At 39.9% G+C, this 14,559-nt stretch overlaps 1 protein-coding gene across 1 annotated transcript in view; it reads right to left on the bottom strand.

Annotated features, from left to right (window-relative positions):
- The window catches only part of PPP2R5A (protein phosphatase 2 regulatory subunit B'alpha), a 54,384-nt gene extending 44,283 nt beyond the window's left edge, over positions 1-10,101 (bottom strand). Inside the window, exon 1 of the mRNA XM_037015138.2 lies at positions 9,545-10,101. Within this exon, the coding sequence (XP_036871033.1) occupies positions 9,545-9,725 (181 nt within the window). The 5' untranslated portion in view covers positions 9,726-10,101. The remainder of the gene's footprint in view (positions 1-9,544) is intronic.
- Between the last annotated feature and the right edge of the window lie 4,458 nt (positions 10,102-14,559).

The raw sequence follows: 14,559 nt of genomic DNA, 5'->3' as shown, positions 1-14,559 counted from the left end.
GATCTAAGACCTTGGAGAACTTAACTTACAGTTCAAAGGCAGAAAGCAATTAAGTCCAACTTTCACTCATGTACCATCCCAACACATTTTGCGACCTCCTTCATATATATATCTTCTGGGGTACACAGACATTCCATAGGGAATCTGGCCAGAAGATCAGGGGGCCAGCATCCCCAAACTATGGACATTTTCTAATAAACAAATTTGAAAATTTTACGATTAATGCTTAGAAGTCACAGAAATTACCAAATGGGCACTCTGGGATCCATATATTCAACAATCTATTTGATATTTATACCTGGGCTCCCAAAAGACATCTCACACTTAAAATTTCCAAAACACAACACCGGTTTTTTTCTTTACATCTGGTTCCCTCTTTAATGTATTCCTTCTTGGTGGTGGTAGACTTATGTTATCTACCCAGTGATCCAAACTAAAACAGCTGGGAATCATCCTGGACTCCTACCTTTCCTTCTCTCTCTCTCTCCTCAGACAATTCATTAACAAATCCTATCTAAGAAATATTTCAAATATTCTTTTTCTCTCCATCTCTACTGCTACCACCCTAGCCCAAGCCCTATCATGTCTCACCTAGCCTATTAAAACAACCTAACTGGTCCACCTAAAATTGTTTTATTACAATCCATTCTCCACCCAGAAGCTAGAGTCACTATATATATATATATATTTTTTTTAATTGTCAGACTTCCTGAAAGAGATGCCTATACTTACTGCCTTGGTTTTCACAATTCCAACTCATTCCTTGCTTTACAGAAATTTCAAGTCTATCAATCCTCTTACATACCTCTCAAGTCACCAACATGGCCTAAAGACCAAACCCATGGAAACTTTTCAGCTCTTATTTGACTTGTCAGCAGCTCTTTTCACTGTCACTAACCTCTCATTCTCATTTTTTAAAAGATTCTTTTCCCTTGATTGCCTGGTCTCTCCTGTCTTCCTTTCCACTCAAGCTGTCTCTCTTGCCTTGAGGTTACTCCTTTCCCTTAGATCATCATTGATATGGTAGTATTCCTTGGCTTTTCCTCTTTCTATACATTTTCAGTGGGAAATGCTTAAAGGTGGCATCTGAAGCAATGCTTCTACTTGCATTGCTTCAGATGCCACCTTTAATTTGAAGACTTCCAAATTGTTGGCTCTACCACAGGTCTTTCTACTTAGGTCCAAATTCAAATATCTAACTTCCTATTAGACAGCTTCACCTTGATTTTCCACAGGCTCTTCAAACTGTCCAATAAAGAAACATTATTTTCTCCCAAATCTGATCTTCCTTTCTTCCCTTTCCAGAAACTATTCTCATGCCTCTAAATGCCCAAGTTAGAAATGTGTCTCCATTGATTTGCCCTTCTCAGCAATCCTGCCTGTGATACCACCCCATCTCCACTTAGACAAGGCCTCCTGCATCCATCTGGATTACTGTGCCAGCTCATCCACAGCTCCAAAAACCACAGAAAAAAGAAAAACTGATCAGCTAGTATTAAATGATAATAGTCGAGTTTTAATTACGACAACTACAGCAAAATTCAATAGATAGAATCATTAGTATTCTTGACTCCACCTCCCAATACATTCTTCAGACTACTGGCAGGAATAAGCCCAGTACTTGGCGTCAAGACTATGACCTGGAACCTAACAGTCACTCCAGGCTCTTCTCTAGCCAGTTTCCTATTTTAATGTTTTTTACCACAGTCACACAGACTGTTGGCACTTCCCAAAATATGCTATGCTCACTCACTCCTGGGGCTGCACATATACATTATCCTTTGGGTGGATCTCTTAGACCCCCATCTGTTTTGGCTTAACACCTCTGGTGTTTTAGGTCTTAGTTTATCGGTCACTTTCTCCAGGAAGTTTTCCCTGATCTCCCTCCTCATACCAACATTGGGTTGGGTCCCTCACATACTGCCCCTAGCCTCTTCTGCTCGCTCTTATAACAAAATTTTTTAAACTACTGAAACTGCCTGCTTACATGTCTATATTCCTCACTAATCAACAACCTCCTAAAGACATTTAATTTCAAAAGAAAAAGCATTAATCATTTTGTTCACTTCGCTAAGGAAAGGTTTCATCTCTATAATAATGGTTCATCTAAATTTTAAGCGCTACACACATTAAAGGGAGCAAAATCAGATTTTGTACTAGATTTTGAAAGGAAAGTATGTATATAGTTTCATGCAGGCAAACAAAATATTTTTCCTGGTGTCAGTTAAAACAAGAATGGTAGTGCAAGTTTTTAAAAAATGCAGGTCATATTCCCATAGCAGTTATATCTTATTTTACTTACGACTTGAACAAATTTTTTTTTTACCTTTGGAAAAGTCTGAAAATTAAAAAAAAGAAACATCCAGTATTGGTACATCAAAATTCAGAGCTTACTACACAAACTGTCTCATCTTTTTCACCTTAGAGGCATGAGATTAAAAATGAGTTCAAATACTCATCAACTTCTGATAATAGCTATAATTCTAGAATATCATTTACCAATGAGTTTACCAACAAACTATAATTTTTGAAACTATATTTCACATATAATATTTTTGAATTATAAATTCTAAATCCAGTCATTTAAAAATTTTGTTTCAGACATTTAACATCTTATTTATAGTTTATTCAGCAAGCAAAATCTGAGAGTGTATCTGAGAGTTTAAAAACCTAGTACTTTCCTCCCTAAAGAAAGCTCTGATGAAATGACAAGATAGCAATTTATTTAGAACAAGAGTGAAACTGATTCCCAACGGAAACTATACTAGAAAGACTTCAGTTGTCCCATTCAGCACTGACTTCAGTTGTCCCATTCAGCACTGGAAGGCTCAACTAAGCACCACAGCAAGGTTACAGTAGATGCAATTAGCATCACCAATCCAGTAGGAGGAGTGTGTTCCCTAGAAATCCCTTGCCTTCAGTATCCAAGATAAGAAAAATGTTCTCTGAATTTTATCATGTGAGTCTATCATAGTCAGCAAACTATCCCTCAAAAAATCATGATAGAGTTATTTAGGAAATATGATTAAAAAGTTGAGGATTTCTAAAATCCACCATCACTCACTCAAAAAGTCCACATTAACAAATGCTTTCAGGGAAGAGTTCAAAAAAGTATACATAAAAAGTAGGTTTGAAACTGTGTATTGGTCAATATGCATATCCCGCTAGACATGTACAATGTGTTTTGCATAAACCTAGCCTCTCATGTAAAACTCTCTCAGCAAAGCATTTAAGTTCCTTCTTACATAACAATGCACTATAAGTAATTGTATCTTTAAAATGTATTCCTTTCATCTTCTTCAAGGACATCCTTTTAAAGACTGGACCTCAAATTTAAAAATTACTAATTGTTTCAGTTTATTCAGTGTTTACAAATACATGTCCATGCTTGGAAGTTAGTTAGCCTGGTGTTACTTTTCCACACAAACTTTACAGCACCTTTCCTAACTTGAAATCTATCAATAACGTTACATGTCCCTTACCCCAGCCATTTGCAAAGCACAAAATAAAAGAACAAACAATCCTTTGTTTTAAGCCCACATTTACTATTTACTATCATGGTATTAGAAACCCAGAATTTATTTACTCAAATTCTGAAGTACATTTAGGCACATATATAATTTTAAAAAAAACAGAAAACTAATCTACTGGTAAACATCATCAAACATCACTCTGAAAGCATAATCAATAACTGGGGGGTGTGTCAGTGAGAGGAGGGTGTTAAGGGAAAAGGGCCAAAAGATAATCAACAGTAATTTCTTCATCAAAACAGTGATTCTGTCTACATGGCCACATTTATTATGCACAGAGTACAGTGTTTGGTACCATAATGGGATATGAAAACACAGATGACTTCTGCTTTCACAAAAATGTTTACCGTGTCATTCTGGAGAAAGAACATCACAAATAACAACTGAACACTGGCTCAAAACAACAAATCAACAAATACAAGTATTATTCAAACTGGTTTGCAGAAAGGCCAAAGACAAAATAGGAATATGGAATATAAGTGGCCCCAGGTCCTCACTGCCCTACCTCCAATAAAAAGCTGTGGTCAAGATTAAGATGACAGAAGTGAAACATACAGCAAACAACAGTTTTACACTCCAAAGAGGTTGGAATCATGTTACTCTGAATGATGGGATTAAAACTAGGCAAACCTCTTATCATTTGTTCTCACTTGTACTTGACAGCTCAGCTACAGCTCCAAAAATCACCGAGAAAAGAAAAACTGACCACCAAGTATCAAATGATAGTAGTTGAGTTTTAAGTGACAAAATAAAAATAGCTGAGTTTTAATTACAGCAAAATCCGATAGAATCATCTCATCATACCTAAAACTATCCCCCTTAGGAAACGAGGCAGCACTATCCCTTTTAGGAAAGCAGCTGATTAGCCATAGGGGGCAGCAAAGCTTAGAGAGCAAAAAATAAATACAGGAGGTGAAGTGAGGGCAGGAAATGTTAATAGGCTGAATAATGAACCATGAGTATTAGAAAGAAAAGGGTAGTCTCAATTAATGAATTAAATCAATAGTCAAATGATGTTAAACTAGTGATTCTCAACACTGGCTGCACATCAGAATCAACCCCAGGCCTGGATCCTACCACATATCAATTAATTTAGAATCTCTTGAGATGGGACCTACACTGTTATTTTTTAAAGTCCTCCAAGTGTACAGCTAGGTTTGAGAACAAAAATGCTAAAACATAAAAATAAAAATAAGCTAGTCTCTATTCCCAGTTTTTTACAATTTAAGAAGTTAAAAAAAAGCACGTCTATTTCCCAAATGTATTATTTTTGTTGATAAACCTGTCTTTTTCATAAAAAGAGGGTGACAGTAATGTACTAAAGACTAATTCATCTTTATGATTTGGTCAAGAGGGAAAATGTTATTTTTACAAGTAAAAATGATTATAAACTGAAGTTCAAAGGAGTTAATCAGCCCAAAGCATTTTGAGTCATCAATGATGCAGGAAGACAACTTGAGTCTACTATTTATAGATAGTGCTCCATCCCACCGATTACACTATTTTACTAAATAGATTTTATCAGATTATCTCTTTACTCAATTAGATACTTCACAAAATAACCCAAAATTCCATTAAGAATCAGAGGCGGTAATTAAAGTTGGGGTGGGGTAGGGCTAGAATCTGACCCTAAATATGAGTTCTGAAGATGTTAAATTAGACTTAAGTAGAAAAGTTTTTCCTTCATGTGAATGCCAGCAGTGGACATTTGTTATATTTACCAATTTCTAAGAATATCCTAAAAAAGTTTTAAAAGATTGCAGAAGAAATATGACATCAGAAAATAGTCCTAAAATGACTAAAATGTTAAATCCTTTTGCAAACAAACAGTTTTCCTAACATATTAAGATGAATTTCAACTCTCCTTTAGTGCCATCCCAATTACAAAAATGGGTTTTGGCTTTAGATGGAATGATACTAACTTTAAGGAGATCTGTAAATCCTAAGAGTTGAGTGAGTAGCATCTTCCTCTGATGAAAATGTTAGTTATGAAACTTCAGATCATGTTGGTGTTCTTGTTCCAGTTACCCTAAAAGACCACATACCAAAAAAAAAAAAAATTTTTTTTTTCTCTGAAGGTAAGCAAGGCACTCCAAGTCAGTACCCAGTTTCTGGCCTCAAAACCTCCCCAGGGGACCCAGTTTCTAAAAATATACCAACAAAGAATCTAAGTAATACTTGGGAAGTTCTTTACCTAATGTGAAAGGAGAGAGACTCAACTCAAAACCAGTTTAATTTCGTTCTTTGCTACTTACTGGCTGTTTTCTATGAGAAATGCATGTCTAAAAAAAAATGCATGTCTATGCAATTCTACTGGCTATTCAATTTCTTTGCTTGGTAAAAAACTTCTACCTACAGTTATAAATTTTTTATAAAGAGTCTGACTCTATTTCTACTTATTTACTTACACTAGTTTCACCTCCCTTTATATAAATCATATCTGAAAACTGATTCTAAATGAGATCATACTGTCAGTACACTAGGAAAGTTTACAATTTATGTGAATCCTTCATTTTTTTTTGTGAATCCTTCATTTTAAAAATATTTTTAATCTGGATTGTCAAATATCAAAAAGAATGGCAGCTAACATTCTTTGCCTATTTGTAGGCACACTTTAATTACATTGTTTCACTTAATCCTCACAATCCTGTGGAAATACAGGGTATTATCCCCATTGTTCAGATAAGGAAAGCAACTCAGATAGATTCAAAATTTACCTGGGTCCCAGGAATGACCCCAATGGCCCAACTCTTTCTATAATACTGCTTCAAATTTTCATGAAGTAGGTTAAAAACAAAAATACTGAAATCATTTTGACCTGAGTACTGGTGTCATTTGACGGGGGTACCATCCAGATAAATAATCACACGTCTGAAACTAAGCTGTTCAAGCCTTAACTTTCTCATCAATAAAATGGGAACAACATTGGTCTTGCACAGAGTTGCTGCAACGACCCAATGAAATAAAATATTTGTAACAATATATTGAGCTGTGGATTGCCTCACAACAGCATTACTTTACTATGTGTGAAAAAACTGGGGATATCAAGGATTAGGAGTGACACATTTTTGGATTGTTTCACTTGTTAGGGCAATACTGTTTTTATAATTAAAAAATAAAGAAGGGTATGAAATAATTTGTAAATGCTAAATGTTATCTAAATATAGGGCATCCACTACTTTACCAAACCAATACCTCCAGAGCCCTAAAATAGGCTAAACAGATTGAAAGACTTCTTATTGTGAGATTTTTTTTTTAAGTTAGTTTCCTAACTGTTGGTTACCAGAGAACTTCAAGGTAGAAAAATTAAGTCTTATATTAATGTAAATTTAAATACAGAAAAATGATTAGATGCTTCTACTTTTATTTTCTAGTACCTAGGTCTCAGGTGAGCTTCAAGAATTAACATAACATACATTTAAAAAGTGTTTTGAAAAAAATTTAAGTTAAATTAGTTTAATTTTCAGGACCCATTTAACAGTTTCTCATTTAAAAAAATCCTTTTAACAAGGCTTGTTTATTAAATACTTTCTGTAACAAAACAGAATTTACTCTGAACATTTTCATTAAAATCCTGCAACCTACTAACTAAATGACTTTGCAAAATAAACTTTTCATGGCTGAAAAAGTTGAATTATTTTGTTAATCTTTCCTGATAGTATGCTTTGAGGAAAATGGCTGACACCTTTCCAGTTTAGATCCATGTGGACAAAGTGTAACATAAGCAGGCTGGTATAAAGATTGAAAGATCTTGGATACCCAGAGATATCTGAATCACTCCACAGTAAAATTATATTGCAGAGCAGGAAGAAAAATTCTCTTTGGTTCACATACTAAAATAAATGCTTTCTACTGGTTTTTTTTAAAGGCCACAAATGGAAAAAACTACTACTGACCGAAAAAGCACACAACGCTGTGGTATGGAGTACACTGCCAAAGTACCAAGAGAAGCAACTAGATTTTTTAAAAAAATCACTTTTCAAGCATTTTGGCATCTGGAGTAAAAGTAGCTCTTCCTGTAAGTGGGGAATCCAAGTTAGGGTCTTATTTCCTCAATTAGGTTTGTGTGTCTCAAATACATTAATTTCCTTATAAAAAATTTTACGTTTTCATGCAAAATGTACAGGATTACATTTCCAATTTTTTTTTCTCTACTAGTGACTAAATACTATCAATAAAACATTCTACAGCACCCTCAATTTGTTGAACTACACCATATAACCTGGATGATAACTGTATTTTCGCCAGGTTTTTAAAAATCAAACTGTACTAAAGCCGCATCTCCTGCCTTGAACAAACCATGTTTAATATTCAGTTATTTTTATTAAATAAAAGTAAATATTCTGTTAATGAGGGCAATACTAAGGAGCCATACCTTACTAAAAGCAAATGAAGTAAATATGAAAGAAAAACGTTAACACCAAACCTTCAAACTATAAAAATTAGACAGTTTAATGAAAACCAGTAATACAAAAATAACTATGATGTTTTAATTAAGTTAAAAATTTTAAATCTATGAATAGCAATTCAATGTCTTAATAGGTAAGATAATATTCTTTGACAGCCGTGACATCACTCAAGAATTAGTCTTGGCAATGCCGACCACTGTAGTTTAACATTGACTTTACGATACGGAAATTTTAACAATTTTTGTATGCTAAATGCAAACGATAAATACAGTAACACAAGCTCCATGTACCTTAAAATCTTTCAAAAGTCAGTTTGATTCTGGCTGTAGGATGTCCTTCATTTAGAAGCACCCCAAGAGCAGGCCAGGGTCTGAATGGGGTTCCAGAGCTATTATAGGTCAACTGAGATTTGATCTGGGGTTTTCTTCAGCCTCCTAGCTAAGTTGGATTCACAGGCCCAAAGACAAATCAGAACCAGCCTGGCCTCGGAGCAGATAAAATATATCGAAAATCTGCCGAACATTTATCTATTTAATTTCCTGCCCTTGCAAAACAGATCTAGATTTCTATTAGGTTTCTTCTGTCAGAAAATTGTTCTAAATGTCTAGAAGCGTTATCATCTTGTTCCATGATGATTTCTATCTCATAAAAAGACATGAAAATTATAAGGTTAAGAGGTAGTAATTCATAAAGATGTAACTAGGACACCAGGAAACAATTTATTAAAAATACTCTAAACCTAGTGGAAAAGTAAGTGAGCCAAAAAGGAGTGCCAAGTTCTCCTGCAAGACATTAGGCACGGATACCAATTTGAATTACTGCACAAACCTATCAAGTCCCTGGAATCACTGCTTGGCGAACCAAGTTCCCAGTTCAGGGCAAAGCAAGACTACCTTCTTTATACTTCTCCAAATCTACTGTGTCTATCTTCTCAGACAATAAAGTACTTCAAGTCTTTCGTCTTTCTATTCTTTGAGCTGAAGGGTAACACTTAACACCTAATGCACTACACTGGGCCAAACTTTTCGGCTCTTTCTTTGTAAATAAATCCAAAGGCCAGGTAACGCCGAACCGTCGTTTGCATTGAGATTTCCGGTGTTTCTGACTTAGGAACAATCTACGCGAAAGGGAGTTGAGGCGAGGGTGGGTGCAGACGCTTTACAATTGGAAAGTAAAGACGAGCTACGAATATCCGAAAAGAGGAGGTGAGTCTCAAGAAACCGAAGATCGTAAGGTCAAGACAGGTTGTTAAAGCAAGATGGGCAAGGGCCAGCCTGGGGGGAAGAGTGCTGAACTCCATCCACCTCGCGGGACGCCAAGAAGAGGGTGCTCAGCGCGGGGGCAGGTGAGCGTGCGCGCAGGTGGCGAGGGGTGTCGGTCTCTTCGAAGATGGCAAGAGTCAGGGTGAATCAGGGAGAAGTAAGAAAAGAAGCAAGACCTTTAACATCAAACCTGTCTGAGTCAAGGGGGCGGGGGTGACCGCCAAGGATCGTGGAAGACACGTCTCGCACTGCGAGCCCCGGCTGGGCAGGAGACCCAGAAATGGCTCGGCCCGCGTGGTGGCGAGCCCTGCACTCCCTCCCGGGCTGCGCCCTCGGAGGTTACCTTTGAGCTGGGGCAAGGGGTGCAGCTCCGCCTGGCTGCCGTGGCTGCGGAACTGCGACGAGCCCTGGGAGCGCTTCTGTCTCTGCGCCTTGCGCACCGATTTCCGGGTGAAGCCGTCCACTTTCTCCGAAGCCGAGATGGCGGCGCTGGCAGCCCCCGCCGGCGGCGACGACGACGACATCTCCGCGGCCCTGGCGCAGGGCAGCTCCGGCTGCTGCTTGCACGGAACGGGCAGCGGCAGGCGGAGGAGGCGGGGAGAGGCGCGGGGAGCTCGCGCCCCTCCGCCCCGTCCCCCCGGCCACACCGCCCTCCCGCTCCCGGCGCCGCCGAGCTTCTCCTCGCCGCCCACCGACGCCTCACGGCCACATCTCAGGGCCGGGGGTTCCTGGTCCCCGCCGCGCGGCGAGCTCGGGGGCTGGCGGGGGCGGAGGGGGTGAAGAAGTTGTTGACTCCGGGCGCGGAGGGCGGGTGCAAGGGAGCCTGAAGTTTAGACAACTGAGGCGAGGGCGCGGGGTGCGGACGCCGAGCGCGCCTCTTCCCTTCAGCCCAGGTCGCCAGCCGGCCGGCTGACCAGCTCCTCAGCGGCCGCTGCCAGCGCAGCCCGCACTGCCTGGAGCCTCCTCCCGAGGCGCTGCCATCGCGGGTCCCCTCCGAGCCGCCGCCGCCGCCGCCGCCACGGTGCCCGCTCCTCCCTGTCAGCGCCGGCCCCTCATCTCCCGGGGCGGTGACCCGCTGCCCCGGCTTTGGGCGCACACACGCTCGCTCCTTGCAGCGCCTAGCGGTCCGAACCCTCTCGTCCACACGCCCTTCCGCCGCCCACGGAGAGCCCCCGGCGGGCGACCGCTACAACTTGAGGTGGTAGGTACAGGCAAGGGGGAGTGTGTGCGCGTGTGCGCGCGCGCGCCCGGGGGAGGGGCCTGGCCGCGGTTTGGGGAGGAGATTGACTTGACAACTTCCGCGGGGTCCCGCTAGCCTCTCGGATGCTGGGCAGGGAGTAGGGGGTGGGAAAGCATGCCAGCTTCCTCAGCCAATCGCAAGGCTCAGCGGCAGGAATGGAGTGAGGCGTGGCCTCCTGAAAGGACTCGCTCGCCGCGAGGGTCGGCAAAGGCCTGGGGCGGATTGTATGATGGACTTCGACCACAGCCAGTCGTAGGCGAATACGGCGAGCGGAGAGCCGCTCGCGTCACAACAGTGCCAAGAATAATCTTGGGAAGGAGGCGACGTGCCCCTCCACGGCGAGCAAAGGCGCACGCCTGCGCAACAACTCCAGGCTATAATTGTTCTGACAGCCTGGAGAGCAAAATAGAATGCCTGTTCCTTTTTCTCTCTTCTCTGCTGGCCAATAAGGAACTGAAGCGGCTGGGGGAGTTCGAGGGCTGGGGCGGGAAAAACCCTGAAAGGGGAGGAGCAAAGGCCGAGTGAGTTCATCCAATCGGAGCGGGATACTGGGTTCCTGGGCGGGCCTTGGAGCCTCGCTGGCCGTAAGCTGCGTAGTCGGTAGTTGCTGCAGAAAGTGGTAGGTAGCTCTCGAGGGACTCGGTCACTGCGGCTCCCGAGAACAGTTCTTGGGCCAACCTAGCATCTATTACTTAGAAGAGTTCTCCAAATCCACACCCTCCAAGAAGAGGTTTCTAATGCCCAACTTAGAATTCCACTAATTTTCGCCTCTTCTTCAGCAAAAGGTCTTCAACTACGCCAACAGAATGAGTACAAATTCTCTGGTCAGTGGTTTGTGGGTTTGGGGGCTTGCCATTTAGTCTTTTTATTTTTTATTAAAAAAATGTTTTATTTTGGTATCATTAATATAAAATCACATGGGCAACATTGTGGGTACTAGATTCCCCTCAATATCAAGTTCCCACCATGCCCCATCACAGTCACTGTCCATTTACTCTTATTGGTATCTCTTCCTTGAAAATGCCGTCTAGATTTTAAACTTCTTCAGGACAAGGACTGTCATCTTAGTTTTTTGTGTAGTGCTTTTGTTAAAATGATGCTTAATACAAAAAGAGTGAGCTGATGTGTATAAGAAGAAAACAAAAGGGACCTAATGTTCTCTTTCCACCCGATTGTAAGACCCTCTACTTGCCAAAGTTTAGAAAGTACTAAACAAAATTCAGAAATAGATTTTGTTATTTACATAAACTATGATGAACTCTTGGAGAAAAAAACTGTTATGTATAATAATTTAAAATTAATAAATTTATATCAGCCTAAATTTAAGCCTAGAAAAAAAAAGTTAATAATTGAGCTGAAAAGTCTGTCTTCGGCTGGCTTGGCAGTTTTTTGCTGGTGGACTCAAATCTCTGTTCCTCTCCTGCAAGCTCCAGACCTTTTGCTTTTGACAAAATAAAAATAGCTGCCATATATTTAAGCAGAACAACTGATGCATGTGTATAGAAGATTCCAACTTCGGATAGGAAGTTGTAGTCTAGATCTAGTACCAAAGTTACTGCCTTAAAACATTTCCTTCCTCAGATTTCCTGAGTGGTGAAATTATACACAATACTCCCAGTCAAGGGGGTTCAAACCTCAGCAGCTTCTTTGACGCCTTTCTCTTTCTCATCCAGTTAAGCTCCAGACTCTGTTGACTCGACCTTCACAAACACCAGACCAGGCCTTCTTCACAGTTTGCACCACCCACCCCCAAATATACTTCAGGGCTTTCAGCCTCACTGCCAAATCAGTCTTGAAAAATGCCACTTTTATCATATTCTCCCGTTTGAAAAACTACCTCGTACTTAAGGAATTCAAATGCAAGGCTCTCCTCAATCTAATTCCTAGCTATCTTTTGAGCCACATCCCTACACAAACTCTTTTCAGTGCAGACACATCATTCTGCATACGGATCCCCTAAAAGTAGTTGCTGTGCTTCGTTGACCCTCAGAAAGGTTTATTCTTTACTGTTCCAACATCTTAAAATAATCTACTCTTTCCCCCATCTTGTTGAAACCTTTCTTTTCTTCAAACTCCAGTTCAGCCCTTATTTTATGTGAAGCCATTCATGAAAATCTGGCCAGAAGTGATGCCTCCCTTCTTTATATTCCTGTAACATTTATTGCCTACATCATTCACAGTACCTGTCATCACATACCGTTGGAGATGGCACTATACTCTTTCTCCCCCGAACACCAAAAGAGCAAGAACTTGGTGGCTTTACATCTCTATCCCCTACAGAGCACAGGACAGTTATGTGGTATGTAACAATCTAATTTTTAATTCTCAGGTGCACAGTGTCTGAAAATGTGGTCATTGGAATGTCTGCACCAGAATCCTAAGAAATGCTTATTTAAAATGTAAATTCCTGGACCTGACCCCAGGCACACAGAAAAGTTATGCACACAAAAGTTTGAAACTATTATTCTCTAGCCATCTGGATAGTATTGAAAATAGAATGTAAATATCTAGAAGCTGGGGGCAGTAGTATTTATAAAAAGAATTTACATAGGATAAGAAGAGAAAATAAATAGCAGAAAGAACTGATAGAGTAAAGCTAAAATTCATACTAGAATACAGTGTATAATATGCATTTCCAGATAATAGATACTGGAAATAATACTGAATAGAAAAGATAGAAAGTAGATACTGGAAATAAGTTGCTAGGAGACTTGGAACCAGAAAAATTGCCTGAGTTTTCTGAAATGGTCTCTTGGGGAAGACTTTTGAGCACATTTTAAAGAAAGAAGGAGTTAAAACCTGAGAAAATAAATATTACTTATTGGTAATATCCTGTCAAGTCACTCACCTTCTCAGAGCCTTAGTTTCTAAATTTGTACATGAGAAAAAAATAAATGAATACCCTTCTTTACAGGGTTGGCATGATTTTTTAAAATTTATTTTGGTATCATTAATATACAATTACATGAGCAACATGTGGTAAGTACTAGATTCCCCCCATTATCAAGTCCCCAATACATACCCCATTACAGTCACTGTCCATCAGTGTAGTAAGATGCTATAGAGACACTACTTGTCTTCTCTGTGCTATACTGCCTTCCCTGTGCCCCTCCCCTACATTGTGTGTGCTGATCGTAATGGTTGGCATGAGTTTTAAATGTGACACATGAAAGAAAACACTTGAGAAAGTGAAAATTATACATAAGATAATTTTATACATGGATGTATTTATAGAACATTTATTTTCCGTGTGCTGTCTTGAGTAAATAAGGTGTTGGGGTCCTAAGCAGAAATCTGGTAACTAAGCATCATCTAACAGAGAACTGCAACATCAGTACTAATCTACATGTGCACCTGACGCAGGAAGAGTGTTGAAAAAGACTGCCTGCCATGGAACTCCTGTCTCTTCCCATCTGCGAACACCCTTGGTGAATGGTGATTCAGAGGCAAGGATTCATCACTGGCCAATTCTTTGGACTGGTCTATCCTCACATGTCTTGATTTCCTTAGTCCAGAAACTAAGTGTGCTTTCATTCCCTTATTCATAAACTTGCTTGCTGGAGAAAATAAGCAATTTGTGAAACAATATTCACAGTGGCAAAATCATGGCCCTTTAATGGTTTTAAAGAGTGTGTCAGAGAGTGTTCTTTTCAAATCACTGTGAAATTCTCTAAAGCCTATCCAAGCAAAGTTTTGGCTGTCATATATATTCTCTTTCCTTAGGAGCCATGATTCCCAAACTGCGCCCCAATAGAACACCAGACAAATGTGCTGTATGTGCACAATTCAAATAGTACTGGTATTTTTCAAATTTACAAAAATAAAATTTCTCCCTTATGTCTTGTTTAAAAGTTTGATTCTTACTACCATTTTGCTATCCTGGAATCGAACTCAAGATAGTATGTGATTTCTCATAAAAATGTTAATTTTCAGTACCTCATTCCTTTTTATTTAAATACATTCAAAGTATTGAAAATTCAAAAGGAGTAAAGGCATAATTCAAAAAGGACATCTCACTTCCACCTCTGCTCGCAACATCCAGTTCCCATTATTAGAGGCAGCCAGTGCTTTCAGAACCTTGTGTGTCCTTCCACGGATATATGTTTACTCCCTTAAGG

This window comes from Manis javanica, chromosome 11 (assembly GCF_040802235.1).
Source record: "Manis javanica isolate MJ-LG chromosome 11, MJ_LKY, whole genome shotgun sequence".
Taxonomy (NCBI): domain Eukaryota; kingdom Metazoa; phylum Chordata; class Mammalia; order Pholidota; family Manidae; genus Manis; species Manis javanica.
The sequence above is the reverse complement of the archived record's forward strand: the minus strand, read 5'-3'. Positions and strand labels throughout refer to the sequence as shown.